At 40.1% G+C, this 17177-nt stretch overlaps 1 protein-coding gene across 7 annotated transcripts in view; it reads right to left on the bottom strand.

The window, feature by feature from the left end:
* ARID1B (AT-rich interaction domain 1B) overlaps positions 1-17177 on the bottom strand; it is a 389909-nt gene that overhangs the window by 63090 nt on the left and 309642 nt on the right. For all 7 annotated transcript variants that reach the window (XM_057739653.1, XM_057739658.1, XM_057739654.1 and 4 more), the window contains one exon: positions 7328-7507. In XM_057739653.1, coding sequence (XP_057595636.1) covers positions 7328-7507 — 180 coding nt within the window. The remainder of the gene's footprint in view (positions 1-7327; positions 7508-17177) is intronic.

Here is a 17177-nt window from a genome sequence, read left to right as displayed (position 1 = left end):
AACAGTAATAATAATATTACATAAAGCTTGTAAAGGAGGAGGAAAGATCCATTACCTTACAGTATGACTTCAGTGTTCCACTTTCGGTAGTTTTTCCCATATATGTTACAAAAATTAACTCCTTTAAACATTTAATTATATACAGTGATGCAAGCTCAGTACAGAAAATAAAGAAGCACAGAGAGAAACAGACAACCATGATCCCTACTGCCATCTCCCAAAGATACTTCTTAAGCATTGAGCAGTCAACCCAATACCCATCAAGCATCAAGGCAGGGTCAAGAAGGCAGACCAGTGTCTCTGGAACATGCTCTGTCTTCATCCATTTAGGAAATAGTTCTTAAGAGCCTCTTACGTGCCAGCTCTGTGATAATGGCTGGGTTTCAGCAGTGAGCAAAGGCAAAGAGCTTACATTCTGGCGGCACGAGACAGGCCAATAAATAAATCTAGACTGTGTCGTGTGGTGCCAAGTGTTCTGAAGGAAAATAAAGCAGGGAGAACATACATAGAGTGGAGAGGACAGGTCCCTGAGATGGTGACTGAGGAGAGCCGCCTTGGGGAAGGGAGCTGTGCACATGTTGGCTGCCCCTCCAGGGAGCAGAAGTGGATCTTTGGAGAAACCACCGCCACCAAGGCTGATGTCACACACAGGCCATGGGGACCTCTGGGCAAGTCAGACTGCAGAGCCGTGAGTGAAGAGAGCACAGGCCCTCAAGGAGCAGGAGCATAGGACTGGGTGTGACCTTCAGAAAGCCACTTGTCACTACAACGTTCAGTTTCCTCATCTGCAAAAAGGGTGTAATACAAGACTATTTCATGTAGTTGCTGTTGGGAAAAAATATTAACAGTAACTATTGCTGGACACTGACAATGGTTAGAATCTGTGAAGGAATAGACAGAAATTGTTCCAATTTTAATAAGATAACTTTTCAATCAGTGCAATTCTTTTTATTATATTATATTGCATCATATGCCTAATTTTACTTTCAAGATGCACAGATATGCAAATTTATTTCTCAAACACAGTAAAGTATAAGAAAAAGTAAGCACTAACCTAAAAAATGTAAAACTGTGTCATCTTACTTCAATAACCAAATGTGGCATAAAACAGAAAAATCCCTATGGTAAGGAACGAAGGATTCGGAGAGTCACTGTGGGCACAGGAGCCTAGGCACCTGTGTCCTCCCCAGGCTCAGAGCCTGTGCACACCCACAGACTGCGTGGGAACAGCGCCCCCTAGAGGGATATGTCTGATCTGCTTCACCAATGGCAGGTACAGGAAGCCTTCTGAAAGGACCTCTGGTGCCCACTCTTTCAGACATAAAAACCGGTCATTTCTTTTCCAATAAACATTTGGAAAAAAATGGCAGAGCTGAGAGGCTCCGGAAAAGGCACTTTGCTAAGATGTAAAGTAAAGTTGCATGTCCACATCCTGTGTCTCTACACTGCCATCCACCGTTGTCCTGATCCAGGCCTGTGGTACACGTCCACCAGGTGACCACGCCCCACGAGGGGCTTAATCATTCAGTGAGGGGAGTGGATGCTGGCATTCCACGGGCTGTTGATTTTAATAAGCAACGTAAAATAATTAGCTTCACACTCGTCAAAATTAATGTTGCTTTATGTTTTTCCTTTTTTTTTTCTTAAAGTTGATTTGTACTTTAAGCTTTCCTTACTTCTTCCCTAATTCCCAGGTTTTGATAAAATCATGATGATTACCAGTCTGCTAAGAAAAATTCATGCTTAAACCTTATAACTTGAAGGCTAAATTCGAGCATCAAAAGAAGACGTCATTAACTATCTTTTGCTATAAAATGATTTACCACAGTTTGTTTTGTCTACTATGAGCAAGATAAAGATTCAGAATTTTTTTTAACAAAGCCTTACATAATATAGGATTAATACTTTTGCCTAGTACCATTAATTTAACCATAAGATAAAGTTAAGGTAACAGGAAGCGGTAAACAAGTATATCACAACCTGTTTCAAGAAAAAATATGAGTGAAACTGAAGGGGGAGTGATCTGCACAGAATCCAGTCTTTAGAAAGCCAAAGAACAAGATCTCCAATTTGCAGCACTGTCCACGGGGTAGTGGGGGTAGAGTGGGAAATGAATCCATGTGGCAGACACATCTTACTTCTGTAGAAGAGAGGCTGAATTTAGCTTAATTTAAGAGTAAGAGCAGAGACTGAAATCTTGGGTCACAGTGACACCAAGGTTGTCATGGGCCTATAAGGCACTCTGGCACTCTCAAGTAGCTAGTAGGCTGCCAACTGGTGGCATTTATACACTGTTCCTCTTGAAATCAAACAGCTGAAATGAAACAGCTGTAAAATTATTAATGTGCAATTCACTATTTTGGAACTGCATTCATTTCAACTAGATATCATTTAAAGTTTGCCTTTGCTGAATGTGTGAGAAACATTTTAATGAATGAAGGAGAAGGAAGAGTTCCGATGGCATCTGATTTAGAGAAAAACATTCAACTCTTCTGAAAAGCACCTCTGACCAAGTAATTTAGGAATAAAAGGCTCTTCAGACTCACCTACTTACAAGTTCCCTGCTTCCCAAGACACACTATACAAATTAAGGCATAAAACCAAGGCTGAGTCAGGGTACAACATGTATAGCTTTACGTGGTGGTCTAGACACTTACAAGGGAGTGATAACTGGAGGGAATCTAGGCTCAGAATTACTATTACTTGCCCAAGGCAATACTCCTAATTACTTGCAAAACTAAGGCTGGATCCTCACTTTTTGCATTTAGTGACACAAACATGCAAATGATATTTGTGGACAGTCTGTGACAGACACTGTTCTAGAGAACACACAGACAAGACAGGGTCTGTCCTTAGGAAATAGAAAGGCTATGAAGATGAAATTGATTTCAGCTCCCTTTTTCCCATACAAATTCATTTATTAATAATGAACATGTTAATTATATAATTCCTTTCTATTTATTAGAGCAAGTCTCTATGGCCCTCGTTACTTGCAAACACTTTGTAAGGGTAGTTATTTTACATGTGCTTGCTTGAAGGTAGAAAAGTACTATTTCATAAAATATACTGCAATTAAACATTTTTACACATTTAGATTGGCTTCATCCCATCTGTACATTTAACAATTCAGATTTTACAGTAGTAATATACACGTCCATAAATTTCTTAATAGGATTTTTTTTCTTAATTTCTACTATTTTTGATGTATTTCCAAGCCTATATTCCCCAAATATTCCTTGCTCCTTGAAGGTTAGTGGTTTGTCTTTTGTTTCTCCAGTGGCTTATGGAAGGAACCAGTAAGGAAGGAGTATAGCTAAGGCATGGGAAATGATACACCAGTGACTCTGTGAGTGGCTTCTGAAGCCTCCCTCGGTTTGAACCCTCGTTCTGCACTAACCAGCTGTGGGGTTGTAGGTAAATTACTTAACCTGCTCATTTGCAAAATGCGATAACATCACACGCTTCCTGTTAATTAACAAAAATGGGAAAGTATGCTTGAATTTGAATCCTGGCATGACCACTGTGTGCCCTGGGCAAAGGCATTTACGTGGTCCTTGCCTCAGTTTCTCTGTCTGTCAAGTGGAATAATAGCGGTACCTATAACATAGCATGTTGGGAGGATTAAATGAGTTAATATAAGAAAAACACTAAGACCAGGACCCAGTAGTGTTAAATAAATGTTGGTTGTTGTTACTAATAATTTTGAAGAAGCTGCTCCTGACAACAAAGAGGTTAGCAAAGAGAGATTATAAAAATATATTTTCCTCGGAGATCTCTTAAAAACAAAACTAGCCCAGAAGAAAGCTGTCTAGTTAGTAACAGACGTAGAAGATGTGACTAATGACTTTGCTGGTCTCTGCACAAGTGATTATTTCCAGAAATCAAAACGTGTACTGTGAAGATGTAAGCTGAATATTTTACTAATAATTTGAGTAGTTAATTAAGAGAAAGAAAAAAAAAAACACTTCACTTGGGTCTCTGTTTAAAAGGATCAACCAAGAGAGAAATGTAAAGGTAAGAACATTGATTGAATTGAGTGACACAGGTTACAAGCGTAACTGCCTGTTGTTTAGTGTTTGCCGAGGAGAGGAGAACACAAGGAGGAAAGCGCACACTCCGGATTTACACACAGAGCACTGGGACACTGAAGTGCAGCCCACGGCGCTGGGAATCAGTCAAGGAGCCCAGGAGGGGACACACCTCAGGATGGAATGTGCTGGAGATGCCTCATGGAGGAGAACACTGCCGAGAACACAAATGTTTAGGCACTTTTTTTCAAAGGCAGAAAGTGCTGTGTATGGAGATTATCAGCCCTATTTTACCTTGTCTCTACTACCAACCTAAACTCAGTATTTTTGCCTTAAAAAAACCCCAAACAAAAACCTTGACTACATAACCAAAATTTTACACAGTGGATCCAGTGGGCTGTGTTAATGTAAAAGGCTCTGGAGTTGAAGCAAACTTCAGACTCAGAACATTAGAATTAGAAACAACTTCTATGGTAACACAATCTAATTTTCTCATTTTCTCTAGGAAAAGAAAATCCCAGAGAGTAAGCAATTTTCCAAGGGCACACAAGTTTGGGTGAGAACCTTCACAGGTGCAGTGTTCTTGCCTCAATAATCTTAATATTCAGCAATTCCAGAAAACTGAGGGTTTTATTCAGGAAATGCATTCTATAGAAATTACCTTTTGTGTTATTAACTAACTCCTAAAGCGTAAGTGCATTGTTAGCTGTTCACAAGAGACTCATCGATAGTCCAAGGCTTCATCTTCCCTTATTTGAGAGCAACAGAGAACGAGATCGCAAGGGTGAATTATTTAAGAGTAGAGAGACCAGTTTTGAAGATTACATAAAGCCCCTGTGAATGGTAGTGGTTAAATCCCAGGCCTCCAGCCACCCCCAATTCTGAGAATAAGGCCCTAACCTTGTCTCCAGTTACATTCTGAGCGAAAGTCCACATTTTCTGTGCATGTCACAACTTACACACAGCTTTTCCAACTTTCACTAAAGGTTTCTTCCTTTCCTGACAGCCAAAGCCTCCATTTTTTTTTTTTTACAATTTGATACTTTTTTCTTATTAATAATGTATATACGGCCATCCCAACCTCCCAATTCATTCCCCCCAACCCCTCTCCACTTTCCCCACTTGGTGTCCATGTGTTCGTTCTCTACGTCTGCGTCTCTATTTCTGCCTTGCAAACCAGTTGATTTGTACCATTTTTCTATATTCCACATATGTGTGTTAATATACAATATTTGTTTTTCTCTTTCTGACTCACTTTACTCTGTATGACAGTCTCTAGGTCCATCCATGTCTCTACAAATGTCCCAATTTCGTTTCTTTTTACAGCTGAGTAATATTCCATTGTATATATGTACCACATCTTCTTTATCCATTCATCTGCTGATGGACATTTAGGTTGCTTCCATGTCCTGGCTATTGTAAACAGTGCTGCAATGAACACTGGAGTGCATGTGTCTTTTTGAATTACGGTGTTCTCTGAGTATATGCCCAGTAGTGGGATTGCTGGGTCATATGGTAACTCTATTTTTAGTTTTTCAAGGAGCCTCCATACTGTTCTCCATAGTGGCTGTATCAATTTACATTCCCACCAACAGTACAAGAGCATTCCCTTTTCTCCACACCCTCTCCAGCATTTACTGTTTGTAGATTTTCTGAGGATGCTCATCTCAACCGGTGTGAGGTGATACCCCATTGCAGTTCTAATTTCAAAGCCCACCATTTTTGAAGATACCCACTGAGTGGGTGCAGCGGGCAAGCAGGTGCTCTCACAGCTGAATGACATGTCCTGCCTTAGCTCAGCAACAAACGCCATGTGTCATAACTACCTGGGGCTGACGGGGAACTGGGCAGCCTCTCACTGTCAGCTGAGATCTTGACTTCCTAGAGCTTACTGGAATTAACACGAAATCCATTTCTGACGTGGTATGAAGGGAATCAAGCAAAAACCCAAGTTTATACCCACTCTGACGCCACACACATGGGCAGAGGCAGAAAGTGGCCATGGAAAAAGTTTGTTTTGGGTGTTCTAATACAGTTTTCCCAATAACAGAAAGAGTTGGAATGTAAAATAACAGCAATGTAAAGCAAGGCACCCGTGCTACATTCATAGTGTTGAAGGTGCTGAAAATCCTTCAGAAAGAGATCTTTATAAAACAGGACAATTTTTAAAGTGTGAAGTGAAGAAAGTTTTTCTGAGAAAAACCAGGTAAAAAGCCGAGAAGGTGCCTAGCCTCCTCAAAGAATCGTCTGGTCTTACAGGCACTTATTTGATGGCTGGAGAGGCTCAAAGGGCCTCAACAGAGCACGTTTTCCAGATGGACACAAAAGCTCTCAGAAATATTAAGGCTTTATTAAGTTAGGGGACCTGACTTTGTTGTGGAGGAAGCAAATATTTTACTACAGTTTCCAAGTGGGTACTGTCTTCACTTGGAATACTCCTGGTATTTTCAGAAGTGAGGAAACTCTGGGAATTGTGCCAGATTAGCTCATTCTTTATAAATTATCCATTAATGTCTAACTTAAATAAACAAAATATAAAGAAGGTGCTAAATTCACATGCCTTATTGCCAAAAGTGACTTAGAAAAAAAATTATATATATCAGGTTAAAAACCTCGACAAAAGGATTCTGCATGTGTAAGACAAAACAGACATGAATGTCCCGGAAGGCAGAATGTGCATTTTGGGCATGGTTCCACTTATTTATCTACTCTTGCCTTATCTTCCTTTTTGAAAGACATGTCCATTTCAGGCTTTGTCCTGTCTTCTAAGAGTAAAACTGGTAATGATTGTGAAAATTAGGACTATTATTTACCTGATAGAGCACTTTGGAGACAGATTAGGAGAAAACGTTAACGGGATGAAATCCTTCCAAGTAGTGAGCACACCGTTACAAAGGTAATTACAAAGAGGGAGGCAGCAAAATCAGAATTCAACACAATGAAACCTAAGTTTTAAATCAGAAACTTTTTGAGGACAAGGCCTGTGCTGCTTTCTCAACAACCATTTAGAGCTACATCACAGAAACAAGGATTTATTCCTTCATTATTAATAACACACGTACGAAGAGCACTTACCACAGTGTCTGGTGCATGAATGCTTAATGAATAGCTGCTATAATTATTCTCTCCATCACTATGGGCAACTGAAGGACTGTGGGTTTGCATTAACCTCACAAATCTGTCAGGTAACAAATAATGGGATCTTAAGAGATGTTTATAATCCTAAGGTTTTGAAGGACTAACATATTAACAAAATTTCTACAACATAATTGCAGTGCATTTTGGAGAAACTTTTTTACCTTGTGGTCCATACTGGCTCATCTGTGGACCGTAAGTCCCACTTGAGTTACTCTGCTGAAAGCTACTGATTCCAGGATGCATCTGGCCTCCAGGAGAAGGGTGAGGCGACATGGATGGTCCTGTCTGTTGAGGTCCATATTGAGACATCTGAGGATTTCTTTGTGTGCCTGCCATAAAACCTAATGAGAAATAAACGGGAATATATAAATGCAGGTGACAGAAGTGGACATGGAATTGTGTGGAAGGTAGACAGGAGAAGACCGGTGCTGTGGGATTCTCCTAACGAACATCTGAAGACATCTCAAACCCAGTGTGGAGGAGGTGAGAGGGTCCGGGGGGCTACACCAGTCCTAACTCTGAACTCTCATTAGAGCTGCTGGGAACCCAATAGACTGTGGACTTGAACTAGGGAAAGGAGAAGAGGGAGGACACACAGGTACCTCTCCTAACCTCTATTCTTGTCAGGCTGGACATGGTGTGCATGCCCCTCACAGCCTTTGCTCACTTCCGGATCTCTGGGCCACATGCTTCCACTCACTCAAACATCCCACCCCTCTCTCAAACCCAGGCCAGCACCCAGCTCTCCCCTGTATACAACCGTTTTCCCCCTCTGATCTCCTGGAGCCACAACTGTTCACCCTGACTCTTGTAGTATTACAGACTTACTACCTGATTCATACTACCCCTTAGGAGTGAGCTGTACACAAGCGCATGGTCTGAAGTGTACTCTGTTGCAAACAGAATCGGACTTCCTCCCGCAAAGTTCTCTCCGCGGTCTCCCCACTGCCACCAACGGCACCACCACTCCCGCCAGTGTGCCACCCACGATTCCTTCGTCCTGCCCCATGTCCCATGGTGTGACGGATCCATTGGCACGTCTGTTGCCTCTATGTCTGAAATGTATCTCGGGTCACTCCTCTTCTCCATTTCCTTGTCTACATAAGCCGAGCCGCCCAGCTACCATCTTCTCTGCCACACGGTCATGGTCTGGCTCATTCCTCTCAGCCCTGCCCCCTGTTTTGTGACTTTTGGTTCACATTCATAGAGCTGCCAGAATGATTTGTCAGGAATAAAAATAGAAATTAGAGTGCACCTTCTCTGCATACACCCCACGCCTACCCCAGGCTTCTCACTGGACCTGGAACAAAATGCAAGCACCTGACTATGGTCTACAGCATCTTTGTGGTTTGGAGTTGCCTTTCTCACTTTAACCTTACTTGCTAGTTTTCTTTCCTTCTTACTACCCTGAAAGCCCACTGGCCTTCTCATGCTTCCCACAAGATAACATTAAGCTCTTTCCCTTGATAAAGCCTACTCTCTCCCGTTCCCTCTTTCAAGAACGTTCTACTGCTGGTTCCCCCTCATCCTCCAGGTCCACCTTCCCTGACTGCCCTGACAGCGCTTTTCATAAGCTGCAATCATCTTACTTTATTTCTGACTCAATCTCTCTCTTTCCCACTAAAACATAAGCCCCATGAAGGCAAGGATTGTGTACCTGTTTCCTGCTGCAGCCTCAGTGCCCAGCAGGGCATCTGGCACATAGCAGATATCAAAAGCTACGTGCTAAATGAACAAATATTAAATTCCTCCTGTACTCAGAGTGCTGGGCACGACACGGCAGGTGCTTAACAGGTAGTTGGCCAAATGGATGAAGAAAATACATATTTCGTTTGTGCAGGACTATAAAGTCAAGGTACATCCCCATCCGCAGTAGGTGAGCCAAATATAAGCAAGTACATAGAATGTACTATGAATACGCATTTAGACAAAGAACACCCCAAATCAAGACATGCATCTGAGAAAGAGATAAACCACCAAATCAGCAAACGAACAAAGGGCAGTTTGAAAAACAGCTCCCAGAACCCAGGAGTTAGAGTTGGTGAGAGTTCACATGTGTCAGCTGAAGGCTCTAGTACAGCGTGAGTGCAGACAGGGGCACGTTTCTGCCTACTCTGGAGGAGAACCGAGAGCAGCAGCTTCCAGAGTCTCCTGAGGCAGCCGAGGGGAAGATGATGTCTGGATCCAAGGTCAGCTTAAATTTAGGGGGTTAAACAGAGTAGGGTATTTACAAAGGCCATGGTTTACATTTCAGTAAGAAAAAAAAAAAAAAAGATCTTCTAACACTGTTTCTCTCTAAAGAGATAGACGTAAAATACAAGTAAGTAGAGCTGTTCCTTATTATCCTATTTCATTTATTTATAAAGATAAGTCTTGTGAAATTGGGCTCAATTGGCAGCTCCCAGATATAAATTATCATAGAAAATGTTTGCCTTTTCAAATCTGAAAACAAACAGAAATCAGAGTGCTAAAATTACTATAAATGATTGCATCTTAAGATGTAACATGAAATATTTATCTAAGTCTTACTATAAAATTCTCAAGAGTTTCATATAGAGTTTTGTTTAATAAAAAAAGTGTTTAAATTCTGTACAGATTGTATAAGTTTTTCTTCCTTTCGAGAATGACTGCTTTCTTTTTCATTAGTTAAGGAAAATAATACATGTCCCTTTTTTTAGCATTAAATTTCACTTCCACTAAGAAATGTCCATGCTGAAGGCTTCAGAACCGCTGGTAACAGAGCACATCCTTAAGTTATTGTTGTCTCTTGGACACATACTATAAACTTAAGGTTTGTTCAAATGACTTCCAAGAATACTTATCTGGGCAAGTTATTTATTTCTGACTCTTTCCTCAGTCCTTAAAAATATGTATATATATGCCATGATCCACTTGAACTATCGTACTTATCACTGGAATTTGCAGAAAATCAAGTTTGTGAAAAGGCTCCAAAAGAGGTGGAATGTTAGAGCTAATCTAAATGGAATGTGTAACAACATTCAATTCCATAACTTGGAGACCAGCTTCTATGGAGCATGGATCCACCTCCTTCCACAGAAGTTAAAACTGGAAAAAGCTGTTTGTGTTTTCTCTGTGTGCTTTTGCAATGGCACCACTTATGAGAGGTTTCTGAAATCTTGTTTTATATTTTTGGTGAGATTCATCCCTTTCCATGTATTCCCCAAGACAACGAAGGGAGGTGACATAATTTTCCTCTTTTCTGAGCTATAATCATCAAATGGCAGTCAACTGGGAATAGAAAGCCTAGATTATAGTTTTGTTTCTGTTGCTGGCTCAGAATCTAGTAGACAGATATGTAAATAAATATACTGCTGTGCATGACTGAACAAAACTAGCTGTGTGACCTCAGGTGAATCACAATTCGTCTGAGGCTCAGTTTCCTCATCTTAAAATATAGATGATGTTGCTGTAAGGTCACGTGAGATAGCCCATGAAATGCTCTATAATCTGAAATGTGATACACAAAAGTAAGAGATTATGATGATAATTTTCTGGTTTATAAACTGCCACGAGTATCTTTTAACTCCTGAATATCCCAAGTATTCAGGTGCAATTTCCAACTAGACGAAGTTAATTTTTATTTCTACATATGTTTTTTATTTAAATATGTGGGATTCACATTACTCCAGTACTTGTGTAACTGTCTACAAATTCCAAAAGGTTAAAAAAAATATGCCCCCCATCTCCTACCACTGAGTTCCCCTGGTCAAATGTAAATGTTTTTTTAATGTATCCTTTCAGGGATATTTTATAACTTGTTTGTGTTATATTGTGTATTCCTTTTATCATGAGTAAAGCTGAACATTTTGTTTTACAGCAGTTTTGACTCCTTTTCTACAACTATTTACATCATTTGCCCGTTTTCTTGTTGGCCGCTCTATGTCTTGCCTAGGAAGTGATTTCATCTTGCAGATTCAGCTGTCATTACCAAATAGCTGTATGGTTCACCAAAACTCTTGCACCTGCGATGCTATGAAAATCTGGTCCTTCGGTCTGATTAACACTAGCCAAGGCCATACACAGTCTTAGCAGGAAAGCAACATGATCTGACTTGCATTTTCGAAAGCTAATTCTGCCATAATATGCAGCCAAGAAGAAAGGACTGAAGGAGAGTAAGGCTAAAAGTTAGAAGACCAGTTAAGAGGTAGGTAAAGTGATATATAATATATACTCACAATTAAATGCCAGCAGTAATCCTATTTAAAAAGACTTCCTTTATGGATACAACCATATTTTTCAAAGGTTATTGAATATCATCATAATATAAACAAACTAATGAAAAATTAGGAAAGTTAATGAAAAAAGAAGTATTTCTACTTTTCATCCTAAAGATAGAGATCTACATGTCTGTTATTTGTTTCCTCATCTGTAAAACAGGGATAATTGTATCTACCTCATATATTGATGTGGGGATTAAATGAGACACATGTAAAAAATTTAAAGCAGTGCCTGGCACACAGTGAGCTTTCAATAATCACTAGCTATTACTATTATTACATAGTCAAAAAAGGAAAGCAAGTGAGGCAGCATGCTGTGACAGCAAGGGAACCGACTAGGATGTCGGTCATGGCCTTCCACATTTGCTGTGCAGAATGCAGCAATTAACCCAGCTTCTCGGGCCTCAGTTTCCTCACCTGTTCAATGAGGAGAGGGAAGACCTACAATATGTGTAGTGGCACTTCTAGCTCTAGTTCTCTATGATTCTGGCTTAAACTTTTTTTGTGTGTAAAATCTAATTCAGATCTATAATTTGTATGTATATTTATTCGGGGGATATTCTTCATTTTGTTTTATTTCAACCTTAATTTTGAATGAAAAAAATGTTACAATGTTTCCAAATATCAAATTTCAAATAAGAATCTTCTATTTATGGTGACATATTTGTTTGTATTTTGCTTCTTTTGGAAGGTTATTATAAAATGGCAGCTTGTAACATAGTTTATGAATGGAAAAACTGAAGGGTGAGAGAATGAAGCTGTTTTTTTAAAAAGTTGTGAAATTTTTGTAGTCATAAACCATCTGAGTTTAGTAAACCTAACTATCTAGTAAGAAAAATTTAGAAAGTATAAAGTGAATTTCCCATATATTCTAAAAGTATGCTTAGTTACTAGATGTATTATGGAATTTTATGCCCTAGGAATCTAACATGGAAAATTCAAACTTAGATTTTAGATAATTTAGATAATTATTACTTACATTATATGAAAGATAATTTAGATAATTATTTAGATAATTATTACTTACATTATATAAAAGAACTTTCTGAAAAAATGTGAGAAACTATATGAAAATGATGTATACATTTCGTCCATAAAATAAATACATAGAAGGCTTATATAAATGGATTTACTATTTTTGAGTCCTTCATTACATGTATATGCAATCACAAACACTTATATGACTAAACTCCAAAGGAAGAGGCACAAGCTCTATTCTGAGAGAAAAGGTAATGCTGTAACAGGAAACACACACACACAACCCCTCACCCTCACAGTCTATCTGTTTGGAATCAGATGTGGGTTAGAGGCTGGCTCCACCATCCACTGTGTGGACCCACAGGTTCTCTTGTATGAAATACTGAATGCACTTCCTGTCCTGACTTACAAGATCATTCTGAGAGTCAAGTTAGAAAAACATATGTGACTGTGCTTTTCTAAACTGAAAAACACCGTGAAAATGCTACACACAGGCAATACTATTGCCTTTTTAGTGATGCTACAAGCTCTTCCCTCACTGTGTGAGTTCTGATCTAAGCTATCACACTGGTAACTCAGTTCACAATAATGATACACGAATCTCCTATCAGCAGGCCCCAATCTCACTCCGGCATTCAGGGAACTGTGGTAAGAATAAGAGAGCATTAAAAAAAAAAAAGTAAAAGATGTGATCCTTGTCCTTGAAGAATTACAATGTAGTTGAGTAGAAAATAAAACCTATCAACAGGGAAAAATGATAAACTAAAATCACAAAGCAACTGAACCAGATTCTGGGCAGCATGCTAGGTGCTGCGAATGCAAACAATGAGCAAAACGAGCGGCCGCCCTCACGGACCTCACGTTCTAGAGGCAGAGAAAGCCACCCAGCAAACAACTAAAAGTAAGTATGAGTATAAGAAAACAGAAGTACAGGAACTCTGCGGGTGTAAGAGGAGGGCCCAATTTAGACTGGGGACAAGGACGGTTTTTCCCTGAAGAAGTCCTATTTAAGCTGAGACCTTAGCTAAAGGTAGGATGCAGGTAAATCAAACTAGATGCCACAATACGTACTCTTGGAAGCCAAAGTTCCTGCATTCAGCTGAATCCCAGCGGTGACTGGGCACCCTTTTATTTGATCAGGCCTTGTCAATGGTTAGTTTAACACTTACAATCCCTTTTTTTGAAGCCTTCCTCTAACTTTGCTGCTAAATGTAAAGAAACCACTCGAAAAAGCAGCATCACCCCCCATGATGGCCTGCCCTCTCATGGACATCAACATCCATGTCCCAGCCTTACGGATTTTCTGCCTTCCAGAAGAAGGAAACCTCTTCCTTGCATCCAAGGCAGGGCCTCCACTTCATGCTGTGAATCCCATCTTTTCTCATCTCTCCAGGGATGTTCAACGGTGTTTGTTCAAAAACTAATCACTGACTCTTGATAACAACAGAATGAAGCCAAACTTATTAGCCCAGAAATCAAGTCTCTTCAAAATGTGACCTGACCTATTTCTCTAGTCCCATCATGGCTACATGGTCATCATGGGGCACCTACTCTGATCCGATCACTCAGACACTTTTACTTCCCTGCAAGCATGAGGTTGCTTTCGACCTGCAAATCTCCACACATTTACTCACTTAACAAATATTTATTGACTACCTCTCATGTTCCTGGCAATGGGCTAGTCACTGGTCTAATAAGGGTTGACATTTAATGTGCAGATATTATGTGCTAATAGCTTTGTTCACTATTAGTTCTTTTAAACTTCAAAACAACTATGAAGATATTGAGGCTCAAAGAGGTTAATTCGCTGAAACCACTTTCAAACTTTTTTTTTTTTACCACAATCCATAGTAAAGAAATATATTTTATACCATGATCCAATGTGTATATGTGAATCGACACGTTTATATATTCATATTCAGTATTCACACACAAACTGTATGCTTCACAAAACAATTTCTACCCTGATTATATGCACTGTTCTCTGATACTTTATTTTTCAATTAAAAAGCCCACGACTGAGAGGTGCAGTTTGAAAACAGAATGTTGGATCGAGTCTCCTACTGAACACGCTGCTTCACAATGTGCCCGGAGCGCCGTTCACTGCCGCCACACCGACGTGTCCTATCCTTCCTGGCTCTGTCTCCTGCTGCTGCCACAGCACTCCCTGGCCTTCCGGGAAAGCAGATACTTTCATACGCTGTGTATGAGCTGAGGGAGAGCAGCTGTCACAATGCCATTCTTACTTGCTGGGGTGACTACCTCCCCCCCAGATTGTGAGCACTGAGGCTTTAAAAAACACTCTCTTTGCATCTGTCTCCTCAGGACCAAGCAAGGTGACTGGCACAGAACTGGAACCAAATAGTACAGGTTTTTAATGAATAAGAGAACATCTTCATTCAGAACCCATTTACTTTTACTCTGGGAAAACAGTTTAATAAATGTGATGGTTTGGCTCCTCGTTTCAGAGTATATTCAAGTCATCATTTCTGAGGAAAGGAGGACAGCTATTCAAAAAAGAGCAACTGACGGCCGACGGCCTAACGGGCTAGAAAGCGCCGTTATTTCTATCACCTAAATATGTGCCGTGTGCATCCCCTCTGTGCATCTCCACTGTCACTGCGAATCCAAATTCTGGCCTCACCACTTATGGTTAGGTGACTTCAGGCAAGTTAGTTAACAGTGAAGCCTCAGTTTCCTTCTCTGAAAAAGGTGGATGACAACTGAGCCTACCTTGTAAGAGTAAATGAGAAAATGCCACGTAAAGCATGTAAGTCAGTGCCTGCACACAAAGCAGAGGCTCAGTAAGTGACAGGTATTATTATTCACATTATCTTTAATACAACCCATCATTAATTTCCCACCTGAACAACTCCAAGTTTTCAAACTCGCCTCCCTTGCTAGGCTCCCCTTCAAACCATTCACCACAGCAAAGTCGGAAAGTACTAGAAGTCCCTGGACCAGGGCTAATTCACTGAGTGATAAATGCCACACCCTGTGGGCCTCCTGGCAAACGGCGTGATGCCCTTTCCCAGGTGGCAAGCAGCTCTGTGGTCACTGTGCTTGCTGTACACCTCCTCCACCAGAGCCAGTTACAGCTGACGGGTAGCCTTCCTCACTTGGCTGACTATCCAGAAACACTGCCCTCTTCCTGATAGCTAGCTCCAGAAATAACTGCTGGCCATGTTATTTGGCTCAGGAAACTGAAGCTGGTCAGTTTCAGGCCACTCAACCAACAACTACAGTACTGCTCAGCTCTGAGCAGCATAAGACTCAGTGTACATCCTTCCCAATCTTGCAGGGTCCCTGGAGTTTGCCTATTAAGAGAGGGAGAGGGAGAGTGGGAGGAGAATGGGGGGTGGGGGTGTGGAAGAGAAGGAAGAGAAGAAAGATAGATGGATAGATATAGACAGATAGCAGGAGTCCTTCCAAGTGCCTGAACAGACTTTCAATATAAAGAGCAAGGATCTTGACTGCTGTTTATCACTGGAGCACAAGCACCCATGATAACCACCAGCTTGATAAACATTTATGCAATGGATGAATCAATCCATTAGGGTTTTTGTGGGGTTTGAAGGGAGACCAGAGTCTGAAATAAGACTATACTATTTCTTCTTAAAAGAAAAACCTCCAAGACCTTGCCCCAGCATCAGGGCGTACTGTTCTGCTGGGGGCTTGTCAAGGAGCTCTGAAGTGCATGTGATAAAGGCCTGATCTTGGCCAGGCTTGTTTCTACCACCCAGAAGAGGCTAACAACTTGCCCTAAAGTTTATTCCAAAGGCACATGGGTTCTTTTAGATATTTAATTACAATTTGATAATTTTTTGAATGCCATTTCCCATGTATCCAAGAGCTGAAGGCGGGATTGGTGGTGGGATTGCCAGGACCTTATCTGGAATCATTCAGTCTTCAGGTTAAGAATGGTTTTCATTAGAGTCTTCTCCTATGGATATTCATATTACATCAATGGAAAATTCCTAGACCAACAATCTATTCTATTACCTGGCAGCATAAGTTATGTTAAGTCTAGGGAAAACGCTACTTCAATCTTTATACAGAGGTCTGTATTAAAGACTAAGCCAAAGAGGCTTTTATTTTTAAGAAAACACATGGCTACCTTGAAATATTAAAAAATTGGCCCGACAGATAATTAGCATTTCTAAAATGTCAATCTACATTATTATTAGATAAGTGAGTTTTCAAGACCTTTCAAATATTTTCTTCAACATTGTACTATTTGTGGTTTTAGTGGATATTTTTCCTGGTTTTAAAAAAATGCTATATGAGTCTCTTATTTGAAAAAAAGAAAATTCTTAGAGAAAAGAAAAATCTACTGGGGTTGACTAAACCTTAGCAGATCGAAAAAAAAATTTCAAGCAACTGATTTATGTAGTCATTATAAACAAATCACATTTTCCATATAAGAGATGAAATGAATACAGAATATTTTTATGCAATATGAATGAGGAAAAACTCTTCACTGGACAAGACAGAGATAAAGCTTATCTTAAGAAGTACTTTAAAAATTCTCAAAAATAGAATGAAATTATACGTAGGCCTTAAGGCATATCTGGAGGAGATGCTACATAGAAAAATAGAAGGGAAAGCATCATGAATCCAAACAGGCAATGACAGGCTATCACACTCCAAAACAATCACTGAGGGGTTAAAGGACCATCCAATGAAAATGCATCCTTACGTTGACGGGTGTTACAAAACTGATTTACAAAGAAAGTCAAATAAATAATGGAGCAAATACAGGGAATTTCAGAAAATTAAACCGGAAGGCATTAAC

This window comes from Hippopotamus amphibius, chromosome 6 (assembly GCF_030028045.1).
Source record: "Hippopotamus amphibius kiboko isolate mHipAmp2 chromosome 6, mHipAmp2.hap2, whole genome shotgun sequence".
Taxonomy (NCBI): domain Eukaryota; kingdom Metazoa; phylum Chordata; class Mammalia; order Artiodactyla; family Hippopotamidae; genus Hippopotamus; species Hippopotamus amphibius.
The sequence above is the reverse complement of the archived record's forward strand: the minus strand, read 5'-3'. Positions and strand labels throughout refer to the sequence as shown.